Source organism: Heptranchias perlo, chromosome 1 (genome assembly GCF_035084215.1).
Source record: "Heptranchias perlo isolate sHepPer1 chromosome 1, sHepPer1.hap1, whole genome shotgun sequence".
NCBI lineage: Eukaryota > Metazoa > Chordata > Chondrichthyes > Hexanchiformes > Hexanchidae > Heptranchias > Heptranchias perlo.
This window is the reverse complement of record NC_090325.1, coordinates 7144736-7161968: the sequence shown is the minus strand read 5'-3', so window position 1 is coordinate 7161968 and position 17233 is coordinate 7144736. Positions and strand designations below refer to the sequence as shown.

The window sequence follows — 17233 nt, the reverse complement described above, 5'->3', positions numbered from 1 at the left end:
TACCAATTAAGCACAAAATTGCTTTTCCAAGATTATCTTAATTCTATTTCCAGCATTGGATCCCAAATAATGGTCCTCAGTGGATTGGTAAGAATATTTCCCGTGACTCCTCGGGGGTGTGTTGGTATTTATAGGAGATCCCAGTGGAACGTGTCAATATTTTCACAGGGTCTTCGGGAGTGGTCCTCTGTAATGTCTTAATATTTGAAGTGTGCCCCAATAAGTATGACAGTATTTGGTTTCTATAACGTGGCAGAGATTTGATTCAAATAATTTGGGAGGCTTCATGAGCCGAGTCAGCTTGACTGTCGAGGTATGGCAAACACTGAACACAAGCACTTTGACTCATTAGCAACTACACGGTGAGAGTGAAACTCTTCAACATTAAAAGTAATTAATCGCTAAATATACAGGCTATTCAGAAATAAAAACAGTAAATGCTGGAGAAGCTCAGCAAGTCCGGCAGCATCTGTGGAGAAAGAAACAGAGTTAACGTTTCAGGTCGAAGACCTTTCGTCAGAACTGGAAGATGTTAAAAGAGTTACAGTTTTTGAGCAAGTGCAGAGCCAGGGAAAGGGGAGGAGGGAGGGAAGAACAAAAGGGAAGGTCTGCGATAGGGTAAAATTATTGAAATCAATGTTGAGTCCGGAAGGTTGTGAAGTCCTCAAACGAAAGATGAGGTGCTGTTCCTCGAGCTTCCGTTGAGCTTCATTGGAACAGTGTAAGAGGCCGAGTACAGAGAGGTCAGAGGGGGAGTGGGACGGGGAATTAAAATGGCAAGCAACCGGCAGGTCAGGGTCACACTTGCGGACAGAGCGGAGATGTTCAGCAAAGCGATCGCCCAGTCCGAATTGGTCTCCCCAACGTAGAGGAGACCACATTGTGAGCAGCGGATACAGTATAGCAAATTGAAAGAAGTATAAATAAACCGCTGTTTCACCTGGAAGGAGTGTTTGGGGCCCTGCACGGTGGGAAGGGAGGAGGTGAAGGGGCAGGTGTTGTATCTCCTCCTATTCAGAATTACTTTCAAGTAAAGAAGTAAAAACTTGTATAGCGCCTTTCAAGACCACAGGACAACTCAAAACGTTTCACAGTTAAAGAAGTACTTTGGAAGTGCAGCTGCATTTTGAAAGCAAATTCAAGAGAAACTTCTTTACCCAGAGAGTGGTGAGAACGTGGAGTAATTGAGGCGAATAGATGCACCGAAGTGGTGGTCGGAGGGGGGGTCTTCATGGAAGGCAATACCAGCTGGGGCCACAAGAGGGCTCTCCATGGACTCCGAGACTGATTTGACAACGCGCAGGCGCCAGTATCGCAATGCTCGCCGGTAAATGTAGTCCACCAATGGGTAAGCGATGACCACAACACCCGGCATCCCTCACGCCCCGCCCCTTCAGTTCAACGTCATCACGCAGAACAGCGACGTAAATATAAATTAAAAAAGATGGCGGAGGCGGAAAGTTTGGAGACGGCGTCGGAGCACGAGCGGATCCTGCGGGAAATCGAGAGCACGGACACGGCCTGTATCGGGCCCACGCTCAGGTAGGCCGGCCGGCCGGGGGAGGGGGGGTCAAGCCGCGGCCGGGCTGAGGGTGCGTGAGGACCCTCATTACCTCAGCCTCGGTGGCGGGTTCAGTCGCCTCCCCCCATCCGGGGAACCGCCCCCACCTCGGGACCCGCCCCCAACCCCCCCCTCTTCTTCCTCCCCCCCCTCCCCTCCACCACCACCCCCCTCCCCTCCCCCACCACCCCCCTCCCCTCCCCTCCACCACCACCACCACCCCCCTCCCTCCACCACCACCCCCCTCCCCTCCCCTCCCCCTCCACCACCACCCCCCCCACCCCCCCCTCCCCTCCACCCCCCTCCCCTCCACCACCACCCCCCTCCCCTCCCCTCCACCCCCCTCCCCTCCACCACCACCACCACCCCTCCACCACCACCCCCCTCCCCTCCCCTCCACCACCACCACCACCCCTCCACCACCACCCCCCTCCCCTCCCCTCCACCACCACCACCCTCCCCTCCCCTCCACCACCACCACCACCCCCCCTCCACCTCCACCACCACCCCCCCTCCACCACCACCCCCCCTCCACCTCCACCACCACCCCCCTCCCCCCCTCCACCACCCTCCCCCCCTCCACCACCCTCCACCACCCTCCACCACCCTCCCCCCCCCTCCACCACCCTCCCCCCCACCACCACCCTCCACCACCACCACCCTCCACCACCACCACCAGCAGCCGTGAATCACTCACCTGAGGCTACCCAACCATACCTGTGGCTGTCAGCCTTAGACCACCCATCTGGGTCTCTCCACCATGTCCACAGCAGCATCGGTGACTATTGACACCTGGGCTGCTAATAACTCAGTTTAAAAAGGTGACCTATTTTTAATTTGGGTCATTGAGAAGGATGATATTGAGCTGTTGCTAGTTAGATGGGTTATTAAAATCAGCCTCACTGCTACACCCCGAACGTAATTGATGGTGACAGCTGTTCTTTTATTGGGTGTGATGGGGGGGGGGTGTTGTACTGATATTTTACCGCCAGTGATGAAGTAAGCACTGGTGACTATTGCCCCCCAGACAGTGTGAAAGCATCGCAGCGTCAGTGGCTGTATCAACACTGTTCTTATTGTCTTGGAAGCCTATTCACTGTGCGTGGACTCTGTCTGCCTGGTCCAGTCCCCTGAATTAGGACCATGCTGGCGTCTGCCATCGTGTTTAAAGAGACATTGCCTTTGTGTTTTTCTTTTTTAAACAAAAGGAGATCTTCAACAGAGCTTCCTTGTTTTGCTTGCAAATGTACACCATACGAGTCCTGTTAAATGTGGGTGTTCAGAGAGATATGGGTGTCCTTGTACAAGAAACACAGAAAGTTAGCATGCAGTTACAGCAAGCAATTAGGAAGGCAAATGGCATGTTGGCCTTCAATGTAAGGGGGTTGGAGTACAAGAGTAAGGAACTCTTACTACAATTGTGCAGGGCTTTGGTGAGACCTGACCTGGAGTGCTGTGTACAGTTTTGGTCTCCTTATCTAAGGAAGGTGCAAATATACTCCCTTAGAGGCGGTGCATATATACTCCCTGGAGTTTAGAAGAATGAGAGATGATCTCATTGAAACATATAAGATTCTGAGGGGGCTTGATAGGGTAGCTGCTGAGAGGATGTTTCCCCTGGGTGGAGAGTCTTGAATTTAGGGGGCATGGTCTCAGGATAAGGGGTCAGCCATTTAAGACTGAGATGAGAAGGAATTTCTTCACTCAGACGGTTGTGTAGCTTTGGAGTTCTCTACTCCAGAGGGCTGTAGATGCTGAGTCATTGAATATATTCAAGATGTGGAGATGCCGGTGATGGACTGGGGTGGACAAATGTAAGGAGTCTTACAACACCAGGTTACAGTCCAACACCTTTATTTGGAATCACAAGCTTTCGGAGCTTTCCTCCTTCATCAGGTGAGTGTAGGATTCCGTAAATGCACAGTAGTCTGGGATGTAATGTTTCTCTGTCTGAACACCATCCACTCCTTTGATTGCTTTGATTATATCTATGCCGAGGTGTGATAAAGGGCAGTTGGAAAGATTATCTGTAATCACCAGGTATTGTTCTCTGACTATATATGCTGTGCATTTACGGAATCCTACACTCACCTGACGAAGGAGGAAAGCTCCGAAAGCTTGTGATTCCAAATAAAGCTGTTGGACCATAACCTGGTGTTGTAAGACTCCTTACATGAATATATTCAAGGCTGAGATAGATAGATTTTTGGACTCTAGAGGAACCAAGGGATACGGGGATTGGGCAGGAAAGTGGAGTTGAGGTTGAAGATCAGCCATCATCTTATTGAATGGTGGAGCAGGCTCGAGGGGCCGAATGGCCTACTCCTGCTCCTATTTCTTATGTTCTTAACTAACGCTCACCACAGACTGGTAAATTTATCAACAGGCAAGCACAGAGTTCAGATCTATCAGAATATGGACTTTTCTGAATCATTCTTGTGTTCTAACCTGCCTTTAACACGTACACAAGGACGTAAAGTGTACCAAACTGTCCAATGTTTGTCACTGCCAGCTGATTGATCAGTCCAGAAGTCTTAAGCCCTTTATCACATTACTCGAGACTGCCCCTGCCTCAGCTCATTTGCTGCTGAAACCCTCATCCATACTTTTGTTACCTCCAGACTGGACTATTCCAATGCCCTCCTGGCCGGCCTCTCATCTCCCACCCTCCGTAAACTTGAGCTCGTCCAAAACTCTGCTGCCCGTATCCTAACTCACACCAAGTCCCATTCACCCATCACCCCCTGTGCTCATTGACCTACTTTGGCTCCCGGTGCCGCAACACCTCGATTTTAAAATTCTCATTCTTGTTTTCAAATCCCTCCATGGCCTCGCCCCACCCTACCTCTGTAACCTCCTCCAGCCCTACAACCCCTCCGCAATCTCTGTGCTCCTCCAATTCTGGCCTCTTGCGCATCCCCGATTCTCATTGCACCACCATTGGTGGCCGTGCCTTTGGTTGCCTCGGCCCTAAGCTCTGGCATACCCTCCCTAAACCTCTCCACCTCTCTACCTTTCTTTCCTTCTTTAAGATGCTCCTTAAAACCAACCTGTTTGACCAAGCATTTGGTTACCTGTCCTAATATCTCCATGTGTGGCTCGCTGACATAATTTGTCGGATAACGCTCCTGTGACGTGCCTTGGGATGTTTTACTGTGTTAAAGGCGCTATATAAATGCAAGTAGTTAATGAAATTGCAATCTTGATGCATTCTGCCTATGTCATATCTTTGTCTGGTTCAGTGGCAGTAATCTCACACTGCATTGTCGGAGGTGCTGTCTTTCAGGTTAGACATTAAACCAAAGGCCCATTCTGCCTGTTCAGATGGATGTAAATGATTCCATGGAACTGTTTGAAGAGTCTCCCGGTGTCCCGGCCAACATTCATCCCTCAACCAACACCACCAAAAACAGATTAACTGATCATTTACGTCGTTGATATTTGTGGGACCTTACTGTGTTCAAATTGGCAATTGTGTTTGCCTACATAACAACAATGACTATACTTCAAAAGTAATTTATTAGCTGTGAGGTGCTTTGGGATGTCTGGAGGATGTGAAAGGCGCTATATAAATGTAAAGTTTTCCTTAGTTTCTTTTCTTCAGTTTCATTGCTCTTTACGTAACATTTCATATAGTCGATTTCATTTCCTCTTCACGTTTATTTTGTGATCTACAGAACATTTCAACAAAATACTCAAGCATCATGTAAATTCATTATTTTTCCTACTGCACTCCTTCAGTACTACACTGAAGTATCAGCCTGGATTATGTGCTCTTGTACCCATGACGTTCTGAGAGTGCCACCACCGAGCCAGTCTGAGACAGCTTCAGCGTCTCTGATCGTGCTGCCAGCAAAAGGGATTTCCTTATCACTGCTATCGATGGGACCGAAAGTGTACATAATCTGACTGCAATTAATGCCCACCATGCAGTCCAGAAGTGGGTAAGAGTTTGAAATCACCCCTTGCAGGTACCTCCTTTGCTGGCTTCATGGGTTTAGGTACAGACCCAAATGGTGCAAGTTCATTCCTGCTTTGTGCTGAGTTACCTATTCGCAGCTCTGATCTGCCACATTTGGCTTCAGTACCTCTGTGCTCGGCAGAGGAATACATTGCAGGGGTTCCCGTTTCTGATCGCTATCTAGTGACTGCTGCTGGGAAGCGCGTGCGTGTGACGATCAGCTGAGGACAGTATCAGGTTTGGAAGTAGCATGGTCTATGGTCTTGTACCAGAAGGATGGTTGCACCAGTAGACTGTAACCTGGCGAGACTCAGCACTGTTCGGAGAGGGGGGGGTGGGGGATGCACCTTACAGACGAGAGCTTGTACTTACTGTGTGAGCAGGCTCGAGGGGCTGAATGGCCTACTCCTGTTCCTTTGTTCTGATGACTCGAGATGTGGAGAATGAAATGTACCGCTTACTCCTCACATCTTCCAAGAACCACGTCCTCCAGGAGCAGATGTGCTTTACTGCTTTGTGGAGAGATTCCAGTTAAACAAGATGTAGAACAACTCTTCACCAAACTGCATCCTCTACAGAAACTCATGGCACTTTTTGTATATGGTTTTCTAAACTATTGCATTCCTGTTTCTCATGTCGTGAGTACTACAATTTGAATTGCTCAGAACTATATATTTGCAGTTTTTTTTCTTTTTTTGTTACATGCTCCCATGGTATTGCAAATGGGCAGTCAAGACGAAGTATGGTCTTTTTTATATCTTCATTATAAATTCCGCTGTTATGATGGAAACATGACCTGGAATTACACCCTCCTGCCAGTGGTGGCGTTGCAGTGCCTCCGGGGGTGGGGGGTATGGCTGCAATTACAATGTGACAAGTTTACATAGGCAGTTTCCATTATAATTGTAGACATAGGAATTTATAATGAAGGAAGTTGACAGGAAGTGTGCACAGATGCAAAATGTTTGATATAGATAATTCCTTGTTTCAGTCTGTAAAATAATGCCCTACCTCCCCCAGTTTCCTCCCCTTCTGGTTTCTCCTGAAGGCGCTGACTCTTAATTGGATATGGTTTTCACAGGTGGCAGCAGGTCGCTGGCACCTCACCCAAGTAGCCATTCTTCAAGTGTGGACTGCCACTTAGTTGGCAGATTGTTCATTCCCACCTGTGTCGTTTGCCTACATAGCAAGAGTGACTGCACTTCAAATACATGACGAGCTTTGGCGATGTTTGAAGGATATGCGGGGTAATTTTCAACTGCCTGGGTTGTAATCTGGTGCCAAGGATCACCCAACCGTTGTAGAACCCAGCTGACTTTCATCCAATGGAGAATCCAGGTGGCAAATGTTAAAAATCACCCCCCTGATCAGGCACTATATAAATGCAAGTTCTTTTCTTTCTCCATATACATACATGTACCAGCAGAGGTTACCTGGAATAGGAATGATGTGGAGATGCCGGTGGTGGACTGGGGTGGACAAGTGTAAGGAGTCTTGCCACACCAGGTTGTAACCTGGTGTTGTAAGACTCCTTACACTGGAATAGGAACAGGGACCTTCGATGAATATCTGTCCTTGCTGACGGTCGTTGTCCTGGAGGGCAACTGATTGTACATCGAACATGAGCCGGTGCCTTCAGGAGAGGAGGGAAGACAATTTAATTAATAAATAAATAAATAAATGACTAGCAAGTGGATTTTGGGGCCTTGCTGCTGCATTGTACCATGTTAATCCCATCAGAGGCCAGTTCAAGCCGTGTGCCCGGGAAGAACGTGGAGCCTGGACTGGTCTCTGAGAGACCTGCAACTGTAGTGTATTCGCACTGATGCTAAAATCGTAGTGTTTCAGCCAATGTCGGGGCCCAACTTGACTCTGGAGTGTAGCAAAATGAGACTCCTTGGAGGAGGTAGTCTGACTCCGCTTCGCTCTGGAATCTATTCTGGCTTTGACTCTGGATTTACACTGAAGTTTCTCGGCGTTGGTAAGAAGCAAGACTACTTTGCACCGATGCTACAGTTGTAGTCAAAGAGAACGTACCAATTGATCTTGCAACCAGTAAACCAGTCAAAAAAAAAACACATTCAACAATTTCCATTTCCCGAAATGAAACAGGGTCGACAAGCTGGTAAAAATATATCCTTAACGGTTTTGTAAGTTCAGCTGAACAGGGAGGTACATATTGAAGAGAGGCTGCATTCATTTAATGAGAAAATTACACCACTGTTTTTAGGAATGCCAGACACCAGTGCTGCACTCTCATGCTTTAATGTTTTAATTTCAGTGGCACACTTTCAAGTCTCAACAGATAATTGAGCTCTGCCTTTGCCAAAAGCCTATTATAACTGCTCCAGCAAGAGCTAATGCTCCTTTGTACAAATCTAGATTAAAGGCACCACTGCCCCTCCCCTCAAAAGGCAGTTTTACCCCACCAGAGTAATTTTGGCTTTCGATGCGCAGCTCCCATGCCATCGTCATTTGCTGACATCAGCGTAATTCCTCAGCAACCGAGGACAGCCGAACCTGCTTTTTCTTGTTTCCTGATGGACCTACAAGACCCACGGTATAATTGCGGAAGATAGGCACGTTGGAAGGTGCTCTCCCAAAACTAGAAGAAAGAAGTAAAGTCAGAATCACTGATGGACACAGTCCCAGGATGATATTCTAATGTTCTGGTGTTGTTGAGACCCTGCTCTTTGTCTCCTACCATCCCCTCCCTCTGTCTCATTCTTGGAATCAAGCTTTTAAAACCCAATCTTGGCATCACCTAACTACTATTTCTTGTCTTCTCCCATAAAGCACTCATTCTTCCTCTTCCTTTGTTTTGTCCTTAACTAGTGTCGGAGGCAATGTGCATACAGCTTCTGTGGCATCATGAAGTTCTGTCTGTAGCTTAGTGTTTGTAGTCCAGAGCTGCCAACCCAGAGATCGTGAGTTTAAATCCCGCCATGGCAAGTTGTGAAATTGAATTGAATACATCCGGTAATTTTTGTGCTAACGCCAGAAAAAATGAGCATGAAAGCTGCCAGATGGTCCTTCTGCAAAGAGATCCTGCTTACTTGTGACTAGGTAGAATCATAGAATCTTACAGCACAGAAGGAGGCCATTTGGCCCATCGTGTCTGAGCCATCCAATTAGTCCGGCTCCCCCATACAGAAGCCCGCGAGTCCGCACCACATGCTCACATCTGGCAGGATTTGAACCTGCATGGGAGACTCCAATGGATTTCTAGCCCAGCACCGTAACCCCTCAGCCACAACTGTGTGACTGTGATTGATTCCGAATACTGGGCTACAAGGGTTAAATTATGAGAGCAGAAGTTGCATCGACTAGGCTTTTATTCCCTTGAATATAGAAGATTAAGGGATGAGCTTATTGAGGTGTTTAAGATGATTAAAGGTGTTGATAGGGTTAATAGAGAGAAACTATTTCCTCTGGTGGGGGAGTCCAAAACAAGGGGGAATAACCTTAAAATTAGAATTAGGCCGTTCAGGATGTCAGGAAGCACTTCCTCACACGGAGGGTCGTGGGAATCTGGAACGCTCTCCCCAAACTATAATACAGTTGCTTCAAGACGAAGGCCCACCACCACATTCTCATGATGTGACCTTGCCAGCGTGGCCCAAGAACTAATAAATGATGTTCTCAGTGGAGATATATTACGGTTTTGAATGGTAGCTGCTGTACTTGTACTGAAGTGATGTATCGTCACCTGTTACTCTGTGTATTGCCCCTGATTACTAGTGCCAGAAGGATCTGGGGGAAGTGGATTTCATCCCTGCTGAGCACATGTGGGTCATTGCACGCCTGCTGTACTTGGGAGAGTTATTTTTAAAATTCATTCTCAGGATGTGGGTGTCACTGGCAAGGCCCATCCCTGGTTGCCCTGAGAAGGTGGTGGTGGTGGGCCGCCTTGAACCGCTGCAAATAGAGTTGAGGTGTAGAGCAGCCATGATCTAATTGAATGGAGGAGTAGGCTCGAGGTGACTGAATGGCCTATTCCTGTTCCTCTGTTGTGGTTTTATGCAACGGAGTGGCTTGCTCGGCCACTTCAGAGGGCAGGTAAGAGTCGACCACGTTGGGAGGGGGGTGGGGGGAGTTAGAGTTACGTATAGGCCCAGACCGAGTAAGGACATTGGGTGTGGTTTAATGATGAGGAAAAATTGGGTCCATTTGAATCTGCTTGTGAGCGGGATGGGGGGTTGTTCTTTATTTAACAAAATACCTAGCTGTGTGAGAAAGGATTGATGCGTCTGTTCGAAAGCCTGTAATTCCTTTCGAATATCCAAGTTGAAGTGCAGAATGTAAGGGCGGCGGGGAGAAAGAAGTCATTTTTAATAAATATTTATCCTTTTTTTTTTAAAACTCCTCATATGATGGTGCTTTGACTCCCTGTAGGAGTGAAGTTCCTGGTCACAGGTATCTCACTGAAGTGGCCATTCTGCAGTGAACCTAGATAGTGGGGTTAACAGGCTGTTTTACCATCGCTGGAGGGCGGGGTGGGGGCATTGTCAACCAAACCTGATCCTGTGCTTGTCCTACATCTACATGGGCACACAATCCAGCACATGGACCCGGGCTAGAACCCTGCCTGATTTTCTCCTCCCTAACACAGACAAGCTGAAGCCCACTGTAGCACTTCTGTCGTCTGCTGTACGCTGACGGCACCAGCTCGAGCTCTCCGTCACCCCTCTTGACCCTCCATTGCCTCCGTGTTGTCAGACTGCTTGTCTGGTGACTAGTCTTGGATGAGCCGCAATTCCCTCCAGTTGAACAATGGGAAGACTGAAGCCATCGTCTTCAGCCCCCGCCACAAAATCTGTACCCTAGCCACCAATTCCATCCCCTCGCAGGCCACTGTCTCAGGCTGAACCAGACATTTAACAACTTCTTTGGCGTCCTATTCGACCCCGAGCTGAACTTCTAACCCCATATCGTCTCCATCACAAAGACCGCCTACTTCCATCTCCATAGCATCACCCACCTCCGATCCTACCTCAGCTCAGCTGCTGCTGAAACCTCAACCAAGCCTTTGTCACCTCCAGACTTGGCTATCTCAATGCTCCCCTGAACTGCCTCCCATCCTCCATCCTCAAATTTCAGCTTATCCAAAACTCTGCTGCTCGTATCCAGTCTCGCCCACCTTGTCCTCACTGATCTGCCTTGGCTCACAGCCAACAGCTTCAATTTAAAGTTCTCATTCTCCTGTTTAGATCCCTTCATAATTTCGCCCCTCCCGATCCCGATAACCTTCTTCAGCCCGACAACCCCACCCACCCACCCAAACTCTCCATTACTCCAACTCTGGCTTTTTGTGCTTCCCTTTCTCTTCGCCCCACTTGGCTGTGTCTTTGGCTGCCTCGGCCTTGAGCTCTGGAACTCCCTCCCTAAACCTCTCCACATCAAAGAAATCAAGAAGTTAGAAATGGATATGGTTTAATGTTATCATTTTTTTTTGAAGTGTATTTGTCATTTCAGACCCTCCTTAAAACCCACCTCTTTGTTCACCCTGTCCAGTACCTCCTTCTTTGACTCAGCATTGCTTTATTTCTCATTATGCTTCTACGATACACTTTCTGACATTAAAGGCACTATAAAAATGCAAGTTGTTGTTTCTGCACTTGCTGTGGTCAAGCCACTCACTGCAGTTCAAAGATTGAACTTGGGATATTCCAGGTCTCTCTGGCTCTGTTCCTCACTGCCATTATGAGTCATTGGGATAGTTAATTTTTGTGGGTGTGTTGTTTCTTTTGCTGATGGCTTCTCGAGCCAAGTACATAATCTACAGCCAAGTGGCATCTGTGGCAGTCCGCCAGTTAAACTTGAACAAGAGTGGGACACTGTTGATGCATTGTTGGCAAGCCGGGTGTGTGGTGATGTAACCCAGGACTCGTAAGCACTGCCTCAAGTTAACTCTCTGAACTAAGCAATGCTGTTGTTGGGGGCATAGCGCCTAATTACCCGCTATCAAAATACCGCTTTTGCGTTGCCGCGGAACGGTTTTCCGTGGACGTCGATGCAAAAGTGCTTGGCTACTTGAATCATGAGCCCACCAGAGGCAGGAGGAGTGAGACCAAGTGCATGAGGGGGTGGTGTAAACCCCAGCCTTGTGCAAAACCACAAGTTTAGCAAGTTCCCAGGTGGTCTATTCTGGCAACTTGTATTGTCAGCTCAGTCCACACTGCTGATAGATTTCTCCTCACGTTTAAAATGAACCCACCAGCTCCTTTGTAGGGTTGTCCAACACAAATCGCTGACTAGCAACCAGCACTGTTGGGGTACAGTTGGCCTTCAGTGAATTGGCAAAGTAGCTATTCTTTGTGTTGGTACCCTCAATAGCCTCCAAATCAATGAAATGCTGACACCTAGTTTGCCCCCTAACTCATCCGGTATTTGCACAAAAGGGGTCACGCACAAATAAGGCAGGACCTCTTTATGCCCCCCCTTATCAAGCCATCTCCAGGCTTGCAGTCTCAATGACTTGTTTTCTATCACTGGTAAGGAATATTTTGTTTGTATAAGCCTTCGTGGTTTAATTGGCATGAACCCTTTCCTAGCATTCAGTCGGGCTATTGACTTCATTTTGAGGACACATTCAAGACAATTCTTCGGGCACTTCCCTTACAGTATCGAACTCATGTACCTGACTCGGGAGTGTCTGATGGTACCATATGGAGCTTTACTCTGTATCTAACTCACGTGTACCCGACCTGGGAGTGTTTGATGGGACAGTGTAGAGGGAGCTTTACTCTATATCTAAACCATGCCGTAACTAATCTGGGAGTGTTATATGGGATTGTGTAGAGGGAGCTTCACTCTGTATCTAACCAATGCTGTACCTGCCCTGGGAGTGTTTGGTGCTGATAGTTTGGATGTATATAAAAATTGGAAAAATGGGACTGACTTTATTTTATGGATGTCAAATTTTGAGCCAAGATATAATTCTTTATCCTAAACTGTGATTTTAATTGTGGCAAATAGCCTCTATATATGAGAGCAGGCTGTCAAATACTTCAAAGGAATGAACATCCTCTTGTCCATATGAATTATTGAATCGCAGGGTGGGGTGGGTGGGGTAAGCTGCTCGGAAAATTTACTGAGCCTGCCAGTTCACCGAAGCTGAATCAACAAATGCATTTGTTGCTGAGGTTCCCTCTGACCTTGGGTTAATGACTGCATCCCTACTGAAGGTGACTCGTTCAGGCCAATACCCCCGATGACGTCAACAGCAGCACCTTATTAACGGAGCGTGTTTGGAGGCATTCTGAGCTGGACGCTGCTGCGGTGCTTTTACGTTGACGATGCGCCCTGGTTGATGGGCAGTGTTTGCTCCCGCTGCTGTCGCACGTTATCTGTGTGAAGGATTGCTAGCTGCACACTTCTGACGGCATCCAAAACCCGACATCCAGTAGATCCTCGCGGTGTTGGTCACCCAGTGCCGACCGAGTGGAAAAGGGGCCGCTTGACTATCACTCTCCCAATCTGGCCATCAAAGTAGAAGTGACTAAAGAGATGGATTAACAAATTAAACTGTTTAACAGAGTCATTCAGTCTACTCCTGATAATTCAAAACCAATATTTTTATTGCACAAAACAAAATTGAATTAAGGGATGTAAACAACACAGCAAAGTGGGAATTTAATGCTTAACAAAATTTAATTAACAGATAAATTTGAACTAAGCAACTTCGAATCAAGGGGAGTAGACGCTGTACTGCGCAGTTGCTTCAAGTGGAAGCTGTTTGTAGCCTGCTGGTGCTGTGGAATCTGCCCCCTTGCTGTGAAAAGCAGAGCAATTCCAACAACACCACAGTGCGTGCAGCTGTTTGAAAGTCACTGTTAGCGACTGTATATTTGGTTTTGGCTGCTCGGCCTCCCCAGCTTCGTGACTCTGTGTTGCTATAAAATAGAACTGTAGAATTTTACAGGATAGAAGGAGGCCTTTCAGCCAATCGTGACTGTGCCAGTACTCTTGAAAAAAAGTCTTAGAGAGGGTGCAGAGGAGATTTACCAGAATGGTACCAGGGACGAGGGTCTTCAGTTATGTGGCGAGACCAGATAAGCTGGGATTGTTCTCCTTGGAGCAGAGTAAAGGAGAGATTTTATTGAAGTGTTCAAAGTTATTTTGAAAAGGTTTTTTTTTAAAAGAGTAAATAAGGAGAAACTGGTAGGAGGGTCAGTAACGGGAGGACACAGATTTAAGATGATTGGCAAAAGAACCACAGGGGGAGATGAGAATTTTTTTGCACACTGCGAGCAGTTATGATCTGGAATGCACTGCCTGAATGGATGGTGGAAGCAGATTCAGTAATAACTTTAAAAGGGGAATTGGATATATTCTCGAAAAGGATATATTTGCTGGACCATGGAGAAAGAGCAGGGGAGTGGGACTAATTGGATAATAGCTCTTTCAAAGAACTGGCACAGACAAGATGGGCTGAATGGCGGCCTCCTGTGCAGTATGATTCCATCCACTTAGCCCCTGTCCTTTTCCCATACCATTTAATTTTTCTTCGTTAAATATTTATCCACTTCCCTTTTAAAAGCTGTTATGGATTCTCCTTCCCCCACAGGCTTTGCTTGTCCTAATAATAATTTTTTAAAAATTCTCTGAACTGCTCCCTTTTTTATTTTTGGTGATGAACTTAAATTGATGATCTCTAATTGCCGACTCACCGACCAATGGAAATATTTTTTCTTGATTGACCTGAGCAATGCCCCTTCTAATTTCTAACACTTCTGTCAGATCTCCTCTTAACCTTGTTCTCAGGAAAAGAGCCCTGGTTTCTCTGGTCTCTGCACATAACTAAAGCCTCTCACCTCTGGGATCATCATCTGCTTCCATGATTTTGACATCTTTCCGAAGTAGCAGGCATCACCGGTTTATCCGAGGGCACTTATTGGTTTTGGTTGTGACCTTGTAGTTGTACTGCTTCATATACTGTCTGCAGGTTTTTTTTCATTCGTTCATGGGATGTGGGCGTCGCTGGCGAGGCCGGCATTTATTGCCCATCCCTAGTTGCCCTCGAGAAGGTGGTGGTGAGCCGCCGCCTTGAACCGCTGCAGTCCGTGTGGTGAAGGTTCTCCCACAGTGCTGTTAGGAAGGGGGTTCCAGGATTTTGACCCAGCGACGATGAAGGAACGGCGATATATTTCCAAGTCGGGATGGTGTGTGACTTGGAGGGGAACGTGCAGGTGGTGTTGTTCCCACGTGCCTGCTGCTCTTGTCCTTCCAGGTGGTAGAGGTCACGGGTTTGGGAGGTGCTGTCGAAGAAGCCTTGGCGAGTTGCTGCAGTGCATCCTGTGTTACCCTTCCCCGTCTCTCCCACTGTGCAGTCAGCAACAGTCATCAGGTAGAAGCAGGTCTTGTGGAAGAACATCTTCCTAAGTTGAGGGATACGGATTGTGATCTCTTTGTGTGATTTTCATTTTGCTCTGATCTGTCCCCTTGTATCAGAGTGAGTGGAGATGATTCATTTTTCCCACGCATGTAAGCACATTGAACTGCAATTTGATGTTATTGGTGCTGATGCTCTGCTGCCTCTATTGTGTAACGATTTACCGCCCTTGGTATAGATGACTTCCTCAGTGCGTGCCAATTGAGGACACAAGTCGTGGCGAGGACAGTTTAGTATTACGTGGGAGCTGTATTAAATGAGTTTTGGCTGTGTTTGGTCTGCTCTTTGAATTGTCAGCTCTCGCAGCCGAGAGCTTTCGTGACCTTCCCTGCATGCGTCACGAAGCATATCTGAGAAAGCAGGGACAGTCAGTGTGTGTATGTATTTGGGAAAAAAAACAAATCCATTTTCCCTTCAACGTCAGGACTGTGTGCTTCCTGAAGTAGCCAAAACAGGACTTTTATTGGATGATCATAAACATCAGCAGACTGAAGCAAAATAACACATGACCGGCTGCCCCGAGACAATACAGAAAGGCAGCAGACATTGTAATATAACTTGAAACTACCTTCAGTGTGGGTTAACGCTTGCTCTAGTATGCAGTCCAATAGAATGGGATTGTTCGAAACCCCTCGGTGGTGAGTGAAAGCATTCTGTCTTCAAGTAATTTATTATATATACCAAAGGGGAGCACTCTGCTGTAATCGTTTCATTCTGCTTAATAATTCTTTCAGCGATGACTAGAGAAAGGACGATTGCAGCTTGCTCGGATTATGACTTTTCTTGGTCAGATGAATGCCATCACTGTGTTTAAGGGTGAGAAACCCACACAGAAAGTGATTCTGTTTGCCTGATCTGTACTTTTCTTGGGGTCATGCTTCCCATACCCTAATTCCAGAGATCTTGGCTGTTGTATTTTCGCACTCTTTCCTTGGGGAATAGTATGAAATGAAGTAGCGGAAGGATTTGCAGGCTGATTAATAGGCTCCTTCCATGGCTGTAACCATCTTTATACCTGTCTTTACGGCGGGAGGGTTTGATGGGCTCCCACAACCCAGATGATGGGGGGGAGGGGCGGGGACACCCACATCCACCGGACATGAGTATCCTGCTGGACGTCAATCCAGAATTCAGAGTCTCCACTCACCAGGACTGTCTGGAGCGGGGATTGAACCCTGCACCTTCTGACTCCCAGGCAGGGCATGCGACCACAAAGCCAAAGGCTCACTCCATGCAGGTTGACAAGAACGAAGGGTTCGGGAGCCTAGAGTGTAAGTAGGGGTACTGCTGCAGCTTCGATGAAATCACATGGGCAAGTGGCGCACTCGGAAGCTTCCCACTGGATTCATTTTATTTTGATGAATGCTAGTTTGATGAATGTTTACTGCACTGTTTCGAGAATACAATTAATTCCGATGCGGCAATTGCGAGTTTCAAATGGCTTACCACGAATTTCACAGTCTGCCTTCTCCCTGCATTCTCACTATCTGAGCCAGGTGTCAGCCGTGGCTCAGTGAGAGCACTCTCACCTGTGAGTCAGAAGGTTGTGAGCTCAAGTCCTTACTCCAGAGACTTCAGCATATAATCAAGACGGACTCTCCACTGCAGTACTGAGGGAGTACTCCTAAGATCCCATGAGACGAAGAGCAGGGGAGTTCTCCCCGGTGTCCTGGCTAATTTTTATCCCTCAACCAATACCACAACAGATTATCTAGTCTTGTTGTTTGTGGGAGCTTGCTGTGCGCAAATTGGCTGCTGCATTTCTTCCATTACAACAGTGACGACACTTGTAAAGTACCTCATTGGCTGTAAAGCGCTTCGGGACGTTCTGAAGTAGTGAAAGGCGCGATAGAAATGCATGTTCTTCTTTCTATCTCCTACTTGGACTCAAAACTGCAAATTCTTAGTTCCCACAAGCTGCAGGAACTGTTACTTCCTGATTTATCTCATCTTCTCTTATATAATTTTTTTAACCTTGGTGCTGTCCTGCAATGTGGGTCTTTGCCCTTCACCTAGATTTCGCTCCACAGGAACACCCCAGATTTGTTACAGGCCTGCTATTTATAATCATTTGTTTAAATAAACAGAAACATAATTGACTCCGAATATTACAAACTGTCTGTAGTTGTTCTGTGGCTAATCATCTTACCACAGTTCTATTTTCATGGGGAAGAGGGCTCCATAAAAGTATTCTGAAACATTTTAGACATGGGAGTATTTGAGCAAGTTAAAATATTTGTACTGTTTGATTTGAATTTTGTGCTGATTGAGCCAAAGAATGGTGAGGCTAAAGAATGGAGAACTTCCTGTTTCTAAC

General features: G+C 47.1%; 1 protein-coding gene across 3 annotated transcripts in view; it reads left to right on the top strand.

Moving 5' to 3' along the window:
* Nucleotides 1-1443: 1443 nt before the first annotated feature.
* The window catches only part of LOC137314445 (exocyst complex component 6B), a 628729-nt gene continuing 612939 nt past the window's right edge, over nt 1444-17233 (top strand). For 2 of the 3 annotated variants that reach the window (XM_067979862.1, XM_067979811.1), the window contains exon 1: nt 1444-1542. In XM_067979862.1, coding sequence (XP_067835963.1) covers nt 1445-1542 — 98 coding nt within the window. In that variant the 5' untranslated portion in view covers nt 1444. Of the gene's footprint in view, nt 1543-15450; nt 15555-17233 lie in introns of those variants that run through there. The other variant, XM_067979897.1, reaches the window with a different exon arrangement.